The sequence below is a fragment of the Eriocheir sinensis genome, chromosome 51 (assembly GCF_024679095.1).
Source record: "Eriocheir sinensis breed Jianghai 21 chromosome 51, ASM2467909v1, whole genome shotgun sequence".
Classification (NCBI taxonomy): domain Eukaryota; kingdom Metazoa; phylum Arthropoda; class Malacostraca; order Decapoda; family Varunidae; genus Eriocheir; species Eriocheir sinensis.
Genome location: NC_066559.1, coordinates 8,844,201 through 8,862,448, shown reverse-complemented (window position 1 = coordinate 8,862,448; position 18,248 = coordinate 8,844,201). Strand labels below are relative to the sequence as shown.

Genomic DNA, 18,248 nt, shown 5'->3' with positions numbered 1-18,248 from the left:
GGTATGAGATTTACCTCCTGCCTAATGAGAGCTAATTACAGGTATGGATAAAGAGAACACACTACGTTTCCATGGCTTACCTGTACTCTGATCTACGTCTAAGGGTATTTCACTTAGCGTAGAGTCTTATATATGAATAAAAGATGAAAGAGGAAGTGCGGTACGAGATTTTCCTCGCTTGGTCAAACTCGCCTCAGCAGCTTCACCGCCACTCCGCCAGTTCGAGATCAGTGTCACTTCATCGCTCGGAAGGGAGAGGAGTGCGTTACCTTAGCGGCGGAGAATTAATGAAAGTATGCAAGTGTGTCTTTCGGTGTGCGTTGCGGTAGCGTGAGTCAGCCCTCGAGGGTGTGCGCGGGTCCGGCTGTGCCCTGAGCGGCGTGTGGCGGTGGTGATGATGTGAAGTGTGAGTGGGTGACCCGCGAGTGAACACGTGGTGAACATGTCAACAGATCCGGTCAAGGAGTTTATGAGCAGCGCCCTCGTCACCTGGGTAAGTAGATGAGGTGTTATTGATCCGGTATAGTACACGTATTTATCCTCCATTGAATAAGTACGGTATAATATAAATAGTCGTACCGGTAATATATAGTGACCAACCCAGTGTGATTCCCTATTCCTTTTTATTCCCTATTCTATTTCCTTTATTATTTCTGGTATAGTACACGTATTTATCCTCCATTGAATAAGTACATAAATAGGCGTACCGGTAATATATATTGACCAACCCAGTGTGATTCCCTATTTCCTTTTTGTTCCCTATTTTTCGTTTATTATTTCTGGTATAGTACACGTATTTATCTTACATTGACTAAGTATAATAGACGTAGTATTTTAGTGACCAACCTAGTGTGATCCCCTATTCCCTATTTCCTTTTTATTCCCTATTCTGTTTCGTTTATTATTTTTGGTATAGTACACATATTAATCCTATTTACCGAGGATGATCTATAGTAACTTCTACGTGTATTTCCCTATTCCCTTTTATTTCCTATTTTTCATTTGTTCTTCGTCTACTGATCTGGTATAGTACACATATTTCTCCTCTCTCGAACGAGTATAACACATGAACGTATATCTATTGGAACGTTTATTGACTTCTTCCCAATGTGACCCCTCTACTTTAGGTCTTATTGGATCTATTAATGGAGCATGGCACGTATTTTCCCTTCATTTTCCACAATAACACATGAACGTATATCTAGTGTGACTTTACCTAATGTATTCCACTATTACCCTATTCCCTATTCCCCCTATCCCATGTTCGTTGTTTCAGTTCCCATTTCATCTATTCTTTGGGTATAATAAACGTTTTGTCCTCCATTGCACGAGTATAACACATGAACGTATTTATAGTGACTTCTACCCAATTTTATTCCCTATTCCCCTATTCTCTAGTCTCCCTATTCCCCATACATTTTATTTCTTATTTCATCCTCTCATTCGGTAAAGTATATATACGGTGACTTGTATACCCAATGTGACCCCCTTAATCTTGGCTGGGTAAGCATTTCACATCTCATTTCATCAATTAATTCGGTAGAGTACACGTATTCATTCTCCAGTTGTCAAAGCTAACACATGCAGGTATATCTAGTGACTTCTACCTAATGTAACGCCCTATTCTTGGCCCTAAAGTCTTTAAAATAAGCTCTGGGGAAAATTTATTGTGGTTCAGGAATATGATGTTACCGTGGGGAGTCTCCAGGGGGTTATAAGAGGTACTGGGGGAGGCTGGGGTGACAACTAGCTCTTTAAAAGTCCCTTAATGGAGTATAACGATGTTTAGGGAAGAATATAAACACTTAAGGGAGTCATTTTCATCGGGGAATTTACAACTACGGCTGGGGTGAGTACTGGGGAGCCTCTGGGGGTGATTTGAGGTGCTGGGGAAGAGCTAGGAGTGGACCACGAGCTCTTAAATGTTCCCTAATGAAGCCTTGAAAGCTTAGGAATGAATATCAAAGCTCAAGGGCAACATTTTCATCTGCTAGGATAAGTATTGGTGAGCCTCGGGTTGAGATTGGGGGGGGGCGGAAATGGGGTGATAACTAGCCCCTAAAAGTCACGTAATGAAATCAGGAAAGCTCAGGAAGTAATTTAAAGCTCACGGAGTCTAGGGAAACATATGTGAAGGGTACTCACTGCTAATAGGGGTGATAAGGCAACTGGGGACAACTTGCATTATGACGTCAGAGGGAGCAAGGGAGAAAGTCTTTATTCGGGGGACGTTTTATCTACATGGCATGCCTCAGGTCCCCGAATAACGTTGTTTCATTATGACATCGATTAGATAAGAAACATACTGAAAAAAAAGGTAAAGATTATGATAGTTTAAAGGTACGACCATACACGGTGCCGTACAAAAGGCTGCAAAGGGTGCCCACTGTTCAGCGCGTCGTTTGCTTTGGTTTTGAACTGAGTGGCGGCCGCGGCCCTTAACAATAAGTCCCTCTCAAGATTTTTTGCTCTCCACACATTAACTCCCTATCCTATTCCTGTTATTGTAAGAGCCAAGTGTGCATCCCTCTCGCCAATGCCACTCACTAACACCAGGTAGAGAATGTTCTTTCGTTATATACCTATAATAATCCCTCTTAAACATTGATATAGCACAATCTTTTTTTTGAAGTCCATAACACGAACATTTAAAGAGTGTGGGGTCTTTATTTAGCAGCTAGGTCATGGGGTATTTGGGTAACCTCTGGGGTATTTTTTGGGGTCACTTGGGGATTGTTTACCTGTTCTGGGGTACGTGAAGGGGGTGGGTGGGGGTGAGAGGGGGGGCTATGCACTTATATTCCCAGAGTCATGGTTTTATTGGGGTGGGGTGCGTTGGGGAGGGAAGAAGGGGAATGGGGGTATGGGTAGGTGATGGGGAGGAGGGAGCTATGGGTAATACATGTGGTGGTTGTGGGGTCAGGTCTGTGGTGGTATGTGGTGTATAGTTTTCTCTCTCTCTCTCTCTCTCTCTCTCTCTCTCTCTCTCTCTCTCTCTCTCAATATCACCAGCACGTCACACTGGTCACATTCCATCATTTTCACCACCAACTCCACCATTATCATCACCACCATCACCATCACCTTCCTCCATTGTCACCACCATTTCATTCACCTCCACAAGGACCACAACCTTTACCACCACCACCACCACCACCTCCACCCACACCACCCCCACTAACAGTAACTAATCGATCAGAGGCCTGCTGCTGCCCCTTCCCTTTCCTCCTTCCCCCTCCCCCTCTTCCTCTTCCCTTCCGTCGTCATAGGAAGTGGAGGGATGGAGGAAAGGGAAGGGGAGGGGTGGATGGGTGGCTGCCTGTGGTTTGGCGTGGTGGTAGATTTCATTCTTCTTCCCCCTCTCGCTCTATCAAATGTTACCTTTTTTTCGCCCTCTCCCTCTCTCTCCGTCTCTCTCTTTTTTCCTCTTCCTTCGTCGATAGATTAACTGGTGGAATAAAGCAAAAGAAGGTTTATTTTACTTATGTTTTTTTATTTGATGTTATTGAGGTAGATAGACCTCTTCTTACTGGTGGCTGGTTGATATAGAGACAGACATATGCTGAAAACCGTAAAAAAAATAGGTTCTAGGTGGTGTGTTGTTGAGTGTGGAGGAAGAGGAATTTCGAACACTCGCCGAGCCAATATACAGTCCTTCCTGTAGGTCACTGTCACTGCTGCATACAAAGACATAGGCAGCCGTCTTTACCACATAGCCAGGACCACAGAAGCACAGTTCAAAGCACCAACGCAAAACTAGCCACGGGTCAGCCACGGTGCAGCTGATGACTTTGGGCGTCGTCTGCTGCAAACCCCCTCTGGTGTCTTATGATGCAGATCATGAATAATCTGAAACGGATTCCAGCTCTCAAAGGTAAATAGAACACGGGCCTTGCGACCAGATCAGTGGTCTGAAACGGATCATTATAAATAGAAGAGGCTTGAGAGAGAGAGAGAGAGAGAGAGAGAGAGAGAGAGAGAGAGACCCTTTTGGTGGAAACTATTTGTTGTTTTTCCCAGTCCCGCCACGAACGTTGAAAAAAGTTAATTGTTGCTAGAAATAAGAACCCAATTGAGGTCATTTCCCATGCGAGGGTTGCAAGCACTTGAAAAATGGCTCCACTTAATACCCAAACAGAGAACAGAGAACGTGAAAGCTAATAGAGAACAGAGAACGCCCAGCTATCGACATTTCCAGGAACGGTTTCATCCCATCGCCCCGGTTCGTTCAGTACGCGGGCACGGTCTCACGGAATCCAAGTTAATTTCCGATACAAATAACGCCAATATGTGTGTGTGTACTTACCTAACGAACTTTTAAGGATTGGATCAGTTTTCGTAAATGTCAACAGCTCGCTTTCTCTTCCACTTGTTATTAAAATTTGCTTCTGGGTCTTTTTTTTTCATTCTACTTAATGTGATTCATATGTTTGACGGTATTTGATTTTTGTTGTTACTCTTAAAAATAATGTTAGCAAAAATATATCAAGTAAACACGATCCTTCCCCCCTCCTCTCTCTCTCTCTCTCTCTCTCTCTCTCTCTCTCTCTCTCTCTCTCTCTCGTGTAGCAATAAAAAAACGGCCAATATCGCGAACTTGAATAGAGAATAATAGTAATAGTTTATACCGTTTTGCATTCATAGAGATAATATATATGAAGTACCACCCGTTTATTAACAGCTATGAGTGGAATATAATCTATCATGCTTGAAAACGATCTCAATACTGGCAGCTATATAAGACGAATAAAATAAACTATCATGCGTTATTATTATTATGATTATTCATGGAGATAAATATGGTAAAAAGGTCATTCTCTCGTTCGTCTTTTCTTTGTATTAACCTTCTACTACTACTACTACTACTACTACTACTACTACTACTACTACTACTACTACTACGTACTTCATCATGGACAGTGAATGAGTTGAGTGGAGAATGAACAGAGGAAGAGTCAAAACAATCTTCTATATTACTACTACTACTACTACTACAGCAACATGGACAGTGAATAGTGAGCTGGGTGGTGCGGGGACGACCAGAGAGAGAGAGAGAGAGAGAGAGAGAGAGGGGGGGGGGGGACAAAAAGAGCTGTGTGCGCGTGAGAGAGAGAGAGAGAGAGAGAGAGAGGTAGTGGTGGTGGTGGTTGGTGGAATTGCTGGCGGACGTACGATCCTGGTGTTACGGTGCTCTCTCTCTCTCTCTCTCTCTCTCTCTCTCTCTCTCTCTTGATGTTCTTTCTCTCTTCCCGTTCATGTGTGTGTGTGTGAGAGAGAGAGAGAGAGAGAGAGAGAGAGAGAGAGAGAGAGAGAGAGATTTAATGTTAGTTTTGTTAATGTGTTGCTTTATATTTTTGCATGACAACGTGATGAATGAATGGATAGAAAAGAGAGAGAGAGAGAGAGACGAGGAAACCGTTAAAATACATCTCTTATGATACTAACATTAGCCTAATTCCCTTTTGATTTTGTTCAGCCAGTTTTTGTTATTATTATATTTATTTTTCACGTTCAAGGAAGGAAGGGGAGTGAGAGAATAAGAGGGAGAAAGGAGGATAAAGGAGAATCAACAGCGTAATAAATGATAGATATATAGGTAGCTAAATAGATAGATTGATAGATAGATAGACATACAGAGAGCTATTTTTTTTATAATAAATTTAAACGGGAAAACTGGCCTATCCACTCACAGTAGTAGTAGTAGTAGTAGTAGTAATGATATGAACAACTCACTAAAATTAAATTGGAAGTGGATTATATTAGCAACGCATCGAAAGCCGTGTCCGTGTATCCATATATATGCAAATAGCTACGGTTCAGTCACATGTATATACGGTACGGTAGCATAGGGGGGATTATAAAGACCGGTCAGAGTAGGTACTTTTATTATATATGTGTGCTCACTCTTACTACTTTTAATTAGTGTGTCTGTAGGTTAGTGTTATGGGTTTGTGTAGTAGGGAGCTTATATTGTTGGGAGCTGATGGTTTGGTTATATATTAATTTTATGTTCTGTTTTTATTGTTTTTGTATGTATTTCTATTTGTACTTGTATAGGCCTATCTGTTTTTTTTGTTTGGTTTGTGCTTGGATGTTGCGTATGTGGTGTTGTCCTGCCTTCATTTATTCTTTCTTCCTTCTTTCGATGTTATTTTTCTCCATTTTCTTTCCTCGTTTCTTTGTTTCCTGCGTTCGTTTTTATCTCTCATTCTACTTTTCTTTGTTCTTCCTTTCGTTCGTTTTATCCTTTATCATACTTTCGTTACTTCCTGCCTTCATTCATTTATTCTTTCTTCCTTCTTTCTTTCCATTTTCTTTCCTCGTTTCTTTGTTTCCTGCGTTCGTTTTTATCTTTCATTCTACTTTTCTTTGTTCTTCCTTTCGTTCGTTTTATCCTTTATCATACTTTCCTCTCTTCTATACGTACTTGGGCTCGTTATCTCATCCCTCTTTTCTTTCTTAATTCCTTTCTTTCGTTCGTTTTCGTTTTTCATCCTAATTTCTTTTCTTCCTTTCTTTCGTTCGTTTTCATCATCCATCCCACATCCCTTTCTCTTTTTTTGTATACCATTCCTTCTTTCTTTCGTCAGTAAGTCAAGTGATGAGCCAGTAAGGTAGTTAAATAGCCAGTCAATTGCTCAGTTACGTGTTCTTTTACCTCCTTGCCTCCTCATTTGGTTCTCTCATCGCTACACATTTTATAATAATAGCAATGATATACTACTACTACTACTACTACTACTACTACTACTACTACTACTACTACTACTAGCATCGATGGTAAAGAAATATGATCTGGTGTAATATGATGTAGAGAACCAAAGTTGACGACCTTCGAGTTTCAAGCTACTAAGAGAGAGAGAGAGAGAGAGAGAGAGAGAGAGAGAGAGAGAGAGAGAGAGAGAGAGAGAGAGACCATAACCGCTCACTCACTTTCGTGCTGTGGTCACCTGTGTTCTCGTCCTTGCGAGAGAGAGAGAGAGAGAGAGAGAGAGAGAGAGACTTTACCCTTGCAAAATTATCTCATACTTGTTTAATTATACTGTGGACAAAACAAATTCTCCTCGTTAGTAAAACCAGCGTGTGCCAGAGAGAGAGAGAGAGAGAGAGAGAGAGAGAGAGAGAGAGAGAGAATATTGCTCCTGAGGCTGTGGTGTGTGGGGGGGCGGGGGAGGAAGGGAACTCATCATATCCTCCTCCTCCTCTTCATCCTCCTCCTCCTCCTCCTCCTCCTGTTATATTGTTCTTCATTTGCAAATCTGAAATTAAATCGGTATTACGTATTTTTTTTTTTGTCTGAATATCTAGGTTGCCTCTCCGTCACCATTTTTTTTCCTTTCTTTCTGTCTGTGTGTCTGTCTGTGTATCTGTCTGTTTGTCTGTCTGTAAGTGTCTATTGTCTGTTCCATACCACGCTCTTCCGTCTTTCATTCATTTTTCATTTTCATTTCAATTTTTATCTTATTTTTTGTTTCCTTTGCGCTCTCTCTCTCTCTCTCTCTCTCTCTCTCTCTCTCTCTCTCTCTCTCTCTCTCTCTCTCTCTCTCTCTCTCTCTCTCCTACGGTTACTACTTGCACATATTGTCTTCATTGGTATTCATTTTTTTCTTTTCCTTTTTGTTACTTTTTTTTTGCTCGTTTTGCGGAGAATGTTAACTGTAATGGTGTGCGTAGCGGTCTCTCTCTCTCTCTCTCTCTCTCTCTCTCTCTCTCTCTCTCTCTCTCTCTCTCTCTCTCTCTCTCTCTGCGCCATAAATTAATTTGTCTTATCGATCTTTCTCTGTTGCCTGCCTGCCTGCCTACTGTGTGCGTGTGTGTGTGTGTGTGTGTGTGTGTGTGTGTGTCTTTATTTTTTGTTTGTTTGTGTCTGTGTGTCTGTCTTTCAATTTTCAAGTCTGTCTGTCTTTTTTTGTCTGTGTTTGTCATTCTGCTCTTCACGCCTCGTCTGTCTGTCTAAATGTCTGTCGCTGGGGCCAAATTTTATGGTCTGGCTGTTTTCTTTCTGTTTTCCTGTCTTTTTTTCTTCTTCCATGACGATCTGTGTGTGTGTGTGTGTGTGTGTGTGTGTGTGTGTGTGTGTGTGATTTTCTAGAGCACTGTAGTGTGGTGGGTTGGGTCCATTGTTTACTATTGTTACCACGTGGAGGAGGAGGAAGAAGGAAGAGGAGGAGGAGGTGGAAGAGGAGGAGGAGGAGGAGGAGGAGGACACATGATTAGCAGAGTGCAACGTCAATTCAGTCAGGTTATATACGGTAACAAAGCTCTATGCATTCTCGTATGTCCCAATCTCTTCTTTTTATAATCTCTTCCAGGTATTAAGAAAGGATGCACGTCTATTCTGGTCAGGAGTTATCTTATGTGATTATCTCCTTTTTTCCTTTACGTTCGTTTATCCAGGAGTTATTTTATGGTTTATTGTAGGTATATCTCCTTTCTCTTCTGTTTTTATGATCTTAAGGTAATTCAGTTGAGCGTTAAGGAAGATGTAGTCGAGGAGGAAGTTGTTTTGTCTTACTCTATGTTATTGTCTTCTTAATCTACGTTTATTTACCTTTTATCTTTCCTTGTTCCGGTTGTTTAATCGTGTAAGGAAAATCATGTAGTTGAGAATGAATTTTATGGCTTAGTGCTGAGAGTCGACGTAAAAAAAGAACAAAAACAAAAACAAATCACGCCAACTCGCTCCTGTCGTTTATATAGTTTTATTTTATCGTTTTATTTTATTGAGTCGTTTTTAGTTTATTGCTTTTCTCTGCACTATATACTCTGTCGTCTATAGAATCCATCGATCTGGAAGGCTGCTGTTGGCTGTTAAATCATCTCCGTTTTACAAATACAAACTCACGGCTTAGGTTTGTCATTTTACATCAATACTTCGATTTATAAGAAAAGCCTCGGTTGACGTTGGATTAAAGGTTACCGTATCTATCTGTCACTCCTTGGATTAAGTTTATATATATCAATACTTCGATCTAAGGAAAGGTTCTGTCGGTTAGATTAGAAGCGTGAGTCCGTTAAAACCGTTTCCGGCACTCAACTACATCCGGAAGTGTATTACGTGGTTGAAGTGTTCTGTCAATAATTCGATCTTGGGGAAAGCTTTTGTTGGTGTGTGAGGTTAAGGAAATGGTGATCTGCATGGCTGTTGTTGTTAGTAATAGTAGTAGTAGTAGTAGTAGTAGTAGTGGTGGTGGTGGTAATAGTAGTAGTAGAATTGGGTCTAATCGTTTGGTCAATAGATCGATTTTGTGACATGCTTCTGTGAGTATAACGTGTATGTTGTATTCCATTGTTACATACCTTTTTTTTTTTTCTTATTGTATTGTGAAAGTTTGTGTTATGTTCCTTTATTATCTTCTACTATTGTATTTCTTGTATTAACTTTTGTATAGTATATCTGTTTGTTAAAGTTTGTTGTGTATACTATTTCTTTAATCTTGTTTCTATAATTGTATACCATAAATTATTTCTTCTGTTGTTCTACTGGTAACGTTCATGAAGATAGCGAAGATGATGGTGGTTTTAGTAGTTGTAGTAGTAGTAGTAGTAGTAATAGTTATGGATAGTGGTAATGGTGTCTGGAGTAGTGGTGGTGATGGTTGTGAAGGTAACGGTGGTGGTGATGGTGATGATGGTAGTGGTGGTGGTGGTGGTGACCTTCTCCCTGTCGTTTCGCTGCATGTTTTTCTGTGTTTTACTTCTTGCGTCGCGTTACTCGCCGTTTTTACTCACCTCTCTTATTCTCGCCAGGCTGGGAGTGGTTATCTCTCTCTCTCTCTCTCTCTCTCTCTCTCTCTCTCTCTCTCTCTCTCTCTCTCTCTCTCTCTCTGTGTGTGTGTGTGTGTGTGTGTGTGTGTGGGCGGGCAGGTATAGCACGGGTGTTTACCTTGAAGTGTGGGTGTGTAGACTAGGGTACACACACACACACACACACACACACACACACACACACACACACACACACACTTTCCTTGTCTATTTATTTATTTATCTTATTCATTCCCATTCATCTGTCGATTTCTCTTCTCATGTGTCCTCTGTTTCCTTCATTTATTTTCTCTCTTCATCCATATTCTTCCACCCCTCATTTATTGTCCCTTTCTTATTTCCTATTCGTCTTTATCTGTTGTTCACGGGCTAATGTAACGGGGATGAGCAATGAGGCAACGCGCAACTTTACCTTTCCATGTTATTATCCCTTCATCATATACACTCCCTTCTCTTCTATTGTCTATCCAATCTCTTATTCTCCCTTCTCTCACTCCATCGTCTATCTCCTCCCACTAACTTCTCCAATCAACACTCTTCTCTTTCCTTTCTCTCCCTCTCTCTCTCTCTCAACATCTTTTCAACACTCCCTTCCTCGTGCCTACCTTTCCTCCTCTCACCTTCACACAATATTCTACAGCAGCGGTCGAGGCTTCAAGAGGGGGGAAGGTCGAGAGGGAAGAGTGAAAACTGAATGTGGGAAGGTCACTAGTAGCTGGGGGGAGGAGGAGGAGGAGGAGGAGGAGTGTGTGGGAAAGGGAAGGGAAGGCAAGGCAAGTTATGTGTGCCAGAGGGAATGAAGGGAGGAGGGAGGGGTGAAAGGGAGGAATAGGAGGAAGAAACTTGTCCGCTCTATAGGAAGGGGAGGGGAAGGAAAAAGGAGAATGGGGGGAGTAGGTTTTATGTAACTGTCTGTCTGTTTGTCTGTGTTCCTGTTTTTATTTTCTGTGTGTGTGTGTGTGTGTGTGTGTGTGTGTGTGTGTGTGTGTGTGTGTGTTTGATTACTTATGTATGTGCTTCTCGCTCTCTCTTCCTCCATCACACACACACACACACACACACACACACAGACACACACGCAAAGGTTTCACTCCATCGTCATCTCTCCCTCGCGGCCCGAAGGTGAACGGACGTCGTGGTGGTGATGATGATGGTGATGATGGTGGTGATGATGGAGTAGCTTGTCTAATCGGTGCTTGAGGAGAGCCTGATGATGATGACGATGATGCAATGGGCGTAGATGGACTTGGGGGGGGGGGTGGGAGCTGTGCTAGTCTCATTCTTTTGTTCCTTCCTATGTATCTATCTACCTATCTATCTACCTACCTACCTATCAACCTATCTACTTACTTTCCTATCTATCTACCTACCTACCTATCAATCTATCTACTTACTTTTCTATCTATATCTACCTATCTATCAATCTATCTACCTTTCTATCTTCCTATTTACCTCAGGAATGTCCTCTAAAGTTCAATAAACCTGGTTATATTAAAGTGTAGTAATTATGCCTAGCTGTACCTGTTCAGAAAAAAAATAATTATGAAAAATTTATCTCCTTGACTCACCTGTGCATAATAGCAGTATCAGGTGTGTGTTATTCTCATTAAGGTAGTATTGTCTATTTTATGCCAAGAGAACAGATCAAGGGTTATATATACAAGGAAAAAGGGGAAGAGAATGCCGTTTAGGGTTCAGGGAGATGTAAATACGGCATACGAAACGGCCTTTTTTTTATTTATTTTGCCCTTGAGCTGCTTCCGTTACCATGAAAAAAAAAAGATCCATAGTTTACCAGTGAAACGGCGCCATATGACCACTGTAGCTACGGCACCAAGACTGTCTGCCGCAATCAATCAGTCAGTCCATCAGTCAATCAATAAACTACCAGTGAAAGAAATGGAAGGGTTGATGATACTGGTTAACTCTGCCAAGTAAATTAAAAAAAACAAAACAAGTGTAAGTCAATCAGCTACCAGTGAAGGAAATGGAAGGGTTGAGGATACTGGTTAACTTTGCAAAATAAATAAATAAATAGATAAATAAATACATATAAAAGAAAATAACCAAGTGTAAGGTTCCTTCTTTCCTTCCTCTCGTCACTGTGAAATTCGATGTAGATGCTGACTGGCGTTCCATTACCGTACAACATTCAGAGTCATTGTTTTCTCTTACCCTTGAGCTTTTACCCTTGAGCCGCCTCCTGTACTGAAGAAAAAGTGTTTGATGTACGGGCCGTATTATTGAACGTTTCAGAACCCAACCTCACATAACTGACAAGGCTTTTTTAGGAGTTTTAGGCATTTCCAGGGATAGTTCAATAACCCTGGTGGTAGTTTGACCCTTCTTCTGTAACATGAACCTACAGAAACACTCATTAGAACTCGACTGCCCTCCTCTTCGGCCTTTGGATATAGTAGATGTAAGAAGGGAAAGTGTCTTAGAATATATGCCAACCTAGGAGCTGAAGGGGTAAATAGACATTGCATCCGATTTGCCTCCTCGCCGCCTAAGATACACGGTGAAGATGACTGGTCGGGTCGTGTCTCTGGCTGTGTGTGCAGGTGAGGTGAGGTGAGGGAGAGGTGATGTGATGCTGAAAGTCAATTAACCTGTTCAATTAACCTGGTGTGAACGGTTGCTTTGCCTTCCTCTCCTCTCCTCTCCTCTCCCTTTCTAGTCTTCTCTCCCCCCCTCTTACCCTTCCTTTCCTCTCCCAACCTCTTCCTCCCTTTCCTCCCTCCTTCCTGTCCTCTCTTCTCTTTCTATTTCCCTCCTCCCTATCTCCTGCTTCTTCTAACTCCAGTCTCTCTCTCTCTCTCTCTCTCTCTCTCTCTCTCTCTCTCTCTCTCTCTCTCTCTCTCTCTCTCTCTCTCTGTGACGAATAAGAACGAGAGAGAGAGAGAGAGAGGGGGGGGGGGAGAAGAAAGATGAAAGTTATATAATGTGTGTGTGTGTGTGTGTGTGTGTGTTACGTGCGTGCGTGCGTGCTTGTAACAAGGGTGGAGGAGGTCGATGGCGTGAAGGTCTTGGGTAAACAGAACAAGAAAAAATAAGAGAAAAGGGAAGGAAAGTCAGTCCGCATATCAGTCAAGGGAAGGAAACGCATACCACCGCTACCACCATCACCACCACCACCACCACCACCATCACTACCACCAGCACCACCACCACCACCACCATCACTACCACCAGCACCACCACCGCTATCACCACCATCACCATCACTACCACCAACACTAATACTACCACTAACACACTAATACTGTCACCACCACCATCACCTCCACCACCACCTCCACATAGAAACACCTTTGAAAGTCCTCCCCCTTTCCCCCCTCTCGCCCTGATTGTGTTGGGAATAATTTGGGATATAATGGACTTCCTGTGTGTGTGTGTGTGTGTGTGTGTGTGTGTGTGTGTGTGTTTGGTTCTGTTATTTTGATAGTAGGAGTAGAAATAATGGTAGGTAATAGTGGTGGTGATGGTGGTGATGGTTTTAGAATTGTAGTGGGATAAGTATATAGCCTAGTGGTAGTGATGATGGTGGTGATGGTGTTGAGAATATGGTGATGTGATGGTGGCTGGTGATGATGATGCTAATAGGTAATGCTGTACTGTTGTTGTTGTTGTTGTTGTTGTTGTTGTTGATTTACCATCTTGTCACGTCCATAAACAAAGAAATATCCAGTCAGTTCAGTCAATCCAATCAGTCAGCCAGTCAGTCAGTTAGTCAGCCAGTCAGTAAGTCAGCCTATCAGTCAGTCATCTTCCCATACATTCCCTTCCTTAAGTAGATTTCCAAGCCCAGTCAGTCATTCAGGCAGTCAGTCAGTCAATCATCTTCCCATACATTCCCTTTCATAGCTAGACTTGTAAGATCACTCAGTCAGTCAGTTCATCCTCCGAGTCAGTCAGTCATCTCCAATCAGCCAGCCATCCAGTCAGTCAACCAGTTACTCAGTCAGTCAGTTAAGGCTTCCAAGACCAATGACTGGCCCAGGGAACTAATGAAAAAAGGAGAGCAAAAACAAACAAAAAACATTAGGCTTAAGTCGAACATTCCAACGGATCAGACGTGGGAGCATCTTCATCCCTTCATCTTCCTCCTCCTCGTCCTTTTCTTCTTGTTCTGCTTCTTGTTCTTCATGTTAGAGAATCTTCATACCTTCATCTTCCTCCTCCTCACTTCCTCTATCTGTTCTTTTTTTCTTTTTCTTCTTGTTCTGCTTCTTGTTCTTCATGTTCGTGTTTTTCTTCTTCATCTTGTTCTTGTTTTTGTTCTTTTTGTTCCTCCTCCTCCTCTTTAGGTTTTATAATTATTTTTTATCAATCTTGTCACTTGTTTTTCTTTTTCTTTTTTCTTCTTTTTCTTGTTCTTCCTCTTCCTGATCGATGTTGTTGTTGTTCTTCTTCTTCTTCTTCTGCCTCCCCCTCCTCCTCCTCCTCCTCCTCTGTTAATTGTGCCAGGGAAGACTTATTAATTTCACGCTTTGCTACTCGGAGGCTTAGAACTGTTATCGTCCTCTTATTATTACTATTATTTGTCTTATTCTTATTTCATTTATTTATATATTATTCTATTTATCTTTATTTTGTGTGTAAATCAATACATACACAAATTAAAGAAATCAGTCAGTAAATAAGTATAAGTAACTGAAATCTATAGATGAATGGATAAATAAGTGAATATCTATGTATCTTTGGAAAGGGGGGTTGGAGGTGAGAAGGGCAGGGGGGGTAAGAGGGGAGAGAGAGGGGGTAGGTAGCTAGGGGGAAGGAGGAGGGAGGGGGGACGGGGGGGTTAGCTGAAACAAACTGACATGCTGTAGCCTCCTCCTCCTCCTCCTCCTCCTACTCCTCAAGGTCATGGTCACACTAGTCCTCCTCCTCCTCCCCTCCTCCTCCTCCTCCTCCTCACACACGATAACCAGCGCTGCGTGACGTCAAGGAGGAAAGAATCATCGCCTCACGCAGTCATCGTAATCGTCGTCGTCGTGTTCGTGTTCATCGGAGAGGTTCGGCGTCCGTTAACGTCAGGACTTGTTTGCGATGACTTTAACTGATGACTTTTTTTTACTGATGACCTTTTCTACTGATGACTTTACTGATGACCTTTTCTACTGATGAATTTTTCTACTGATGACTTTTTACTGATGACCTTTTCTACTGATGAATTTTTCTACTGATGACTTTTTACTGATGACCTTTTCTACTGATGATGACTTTTTACTGATGACCTTTTCTACTGATGACTTTCCTGATGGCTTTTTTTGTTGACTTCTCTGGCGTTTTTTATTTAATGTTTCCTTAGTTATGATTTTTATTTGTTTTATTTCATTTTCTCATTGTCATAAAAGTTTCGTATCGGTAGTTTTTATATATTTTTTCTTTTTATAATGTTCTTTTTTTATAGTTTTTCTTTATTCAGTTTTTTTATTACTCCAAACGGCCATGAATCACTTTTCTGTTCATTCATTCATTCATTTTTCTTCTTCGTTTTTAGCTTTAGTGTTCCTCCTCCTCCTTTTCTTTCTTCCTCTATTTTCGTTGATGTCTTCTTTTTCTCCCTCCTTCTCCTCCTCCTCTTCCGTGTTGAGGGTCGTTTTTTTTTCTTAAATTAAACGTTAGCGGCTGCCTTTGTCTTTTCCTTACCTACCATTTTTCCTTTTATCCTTTCTTCCTTTTTCATTCCATTCTTCAATCCACTGGTCGATTTTGTCTTCATCATCATTTTCTTCTTCTTCTTCTTCCTCCACCAGCTCCTCCTCCTCCTCCTCTTCTGTCTACAGTCTACCTTCTCTTTTTTTTCTGTTCGCGGCTCAGTGGACAACCAGAACCCCACCAACCTCAATGCTTCGTCATCCTTCTTTCCTTTCCTTCCCAGCCTCAATCCCTCCTTTGTGTGTGTGTGTGTGTGTGTGTGTGTGTTAAGGTCACTCATCCAGTCCTCCTCCTCCTCCTCCTCTTCCTCCTCCTCCTCGCCCTGTATCATGCTCTCCCGTGCCCTTCTACGACCCCTAGTAAGCGAGTGAGTTGCTGATGTATGTATGCAGTGAGCGGCGGGAAATGGACTCGACTGGGCGGGATAGGAATGGGCTGAGCAACTAGTCTGCCTCTTTGTCTGTCTGATCTTTCTATCTCTCTGTCTGTCTGTCTGTCTATCTATCTGTATCTACTTATCCTCCACCTCCTAGCTCCTTTTTATATGAGTTTTTTCTTCCTTCTCCTCTTCGTTCTTATTCTGTTACTCTTCTTCGTGTCTTCGTTCTCTCTTCCTTCTCCATCTGCTCTTCCTCATCTTCCTCTTCATCTTCTTCCTTTCAAGTGTCATTTGCTTTTATTCCTCTTTCGTCCATTCCTCCTTTGCTACCATTTCTCTTCCTCCTCTTCTTCCTTTTATTCCTCCTTTGCTTCCATCCCTCCCTTACCTCTTCCTCTCAATCCTTCTTTTCCTTCCAATTCCCCTTTGCTTCCAATTCCTCCTCCTCCATACTCTCGTTTCCTTCTAATCCTTCTTTTTATCCTCCCTCCTCCTCCTCCTCCTCCTCCTTCTTCCAACCCTCCCGTGACTGCTTCCCACGTCTTCTTTCTCACCTCCTCTTTGTGACTGTCTCCTCCTCCTCCTCCTCCTCAATCCCTCTCCCCTCCTCGTTACACTTCCGCCCCTCCTTCTCCTCCTCCTCAATCCCCTTCGTCTCTCCCTCTCCCCTCCTCGTTACACTTCCGTCCCTCCTCCTCCTCCTCCTCAATCCCTCTTCCCTCCTCGTTACACTTCCGCCCCTCCTCCTCCTCCTCCTCAATCCCCTTCCTCTCTCCCTCTTCCCTCCTCGTTACACTTCCGCCCGTCCTCCTCCTCCTCCTCAATCCCTCTTCCCTCCTCGTAACACTTCCGCCCTCCTCCTCCTCCTCAATCCCCTTCCTCTCTCCCTCTTCTCTCCTCGTTACACTTCCGTCCCTCCTTCTCCTCCTCCTCAATCCCCTTCCTCTCTCCCTCTTCTCTCCTCGTTACACTTCCGCCCCTCCTCCTCCTCCTCCTCAATCCCTCTCCCCTCCTCGTTACACTTCCGCCCCTCCTTCTCCTCCTCCTCAGTCCCCTTCCTCTCTCCCTCTTCTCTCCTCGTTACACTTCCGCCCCTCCTCCTCCTCCTCAATCCCCTTCCTCTCTCCCTCCATCCTCCTTGTTACACTTCCGTCCCTCCTCTTCCTCCACCTCCTACTGTCCTCTAACTCCTCTTCCCCTGTGGCGTGCAGCGCGGGGGAAGGCGTTGACCCTGACTATACCAGCAAAGAGGAGTCACGGGTTGAGTCTTGTCTTGTCTCGCCTCGTGTGAAGGGAGGGAGGGAGGGAACGTGCGTCGGACAATATATAGCCTACTCTTCTTTTTTTTTTTTCTTTTTCTTTCTTTTATTCTTAGTTTTATTTTTGGTCATTAGGTGTTTGTGGGTGTTAGGTCAGTTGCATGGCTCTTTGATTTGTTTTCCTTCATACTTTTCTTTTTGTTTGTTTGTTTATTTTGTTATAGTTTTTTTATTCTAATTTTGGGTCCGAGAACGTTGGTATACATAGATACATAATTTATTTAGGCAGGCATACATATAGACTTACAATGTACACGGTGTTATAGTATATAATTTGGACACACACACACACACACACACACACACATTGCATGCAGCCCGCCCATGCACGTTCCTTCCCCCACCCCCACCCCCTCCCACAGTTTTCCGTCTCTCTCTCTCTCTCTCTCTCTCTCTCTCTCTCTCTCTCTCTCTCTCTCTCTCTCTCTCTCTCCTTATTGTTTTTTTATATTATGTTGCTGTTGTTGTTTTCTTGTTATGTTTGTTTTTTGTTTGTCATGTTTTATTCTGTTCACTTCCGGTTCCTTTCCTGTCACGTTCTTATTCTGTTCTTTCTCGTGTCGGTTTCGTTTTCTCGTTCTTTTACTGTTCCTGGCATGTTCTATTCCCTCCCTTTTTCGTTCTTTTTTTCATTCCTGTCACGTTCTTCCCCGTTCCTGTTACGTTCTGTTCCGTTTCCTCTCGTTTCCGTCCTGTTCCTGATTTCTCTGTCATTCTCTCTTCTTCGTTCTTGTCAACCTGTTCATTCTTGTCCCTTATCAATCTTCTCCATTCCCATTTCCTCCCGTCATTCATTCCTGTTCCCGTTCCTAATCCCGTTCATCTCTTCCATCAGTCGTCTCGTTCATCATTCTCCATTCCGATTCCTGTCTCGTTCGTGTTCTGGCTCACTGACTGAACGTGCTAACCAACCCACTGAACGCCCTCACCCCTCACCTTTCCCCCCCTCCTTCCTCTTCCGCCTTCCCCTTCCCACCCCCTTCTTCCCCTTCCCCTTCCCTTCCCATTTATTTCCCCTCCTTCCCCTTCCTTCCCAACCCTCCTTCCCCTTCCCACCCCTTTCCCCCTTTTTCTCCCCTACTTTCCCCTTCATTTCCCCTTCTTCCCTCCTTACCTCT

General features: G+C 42.8%; 1 protein-coding gene across 1 annotated transcript in view; it reads left to right on the top strand.

Annotated features, from left to right (window-relative positions):
- The first annotated feature begins 230 nt into the window (after positions 1-230).
- The window catches only part of LOC126982427 (girdin-like), a 75,184-nt gene continuing 57,166 nt past the window's right edge, over positions 231-18,248 (top strand). Inside the window, exon 1 of the mRNA XM_050834474.1 lies at positions 231-493. Within this exon, the coding sequence (XP_050690431.1) occupies positions 443-493 (51 nt within the window). The 5' untranslated portion in view covers positions 231-442. The remainder of the gene's footprint in view (positions 494-18,248) is intronic.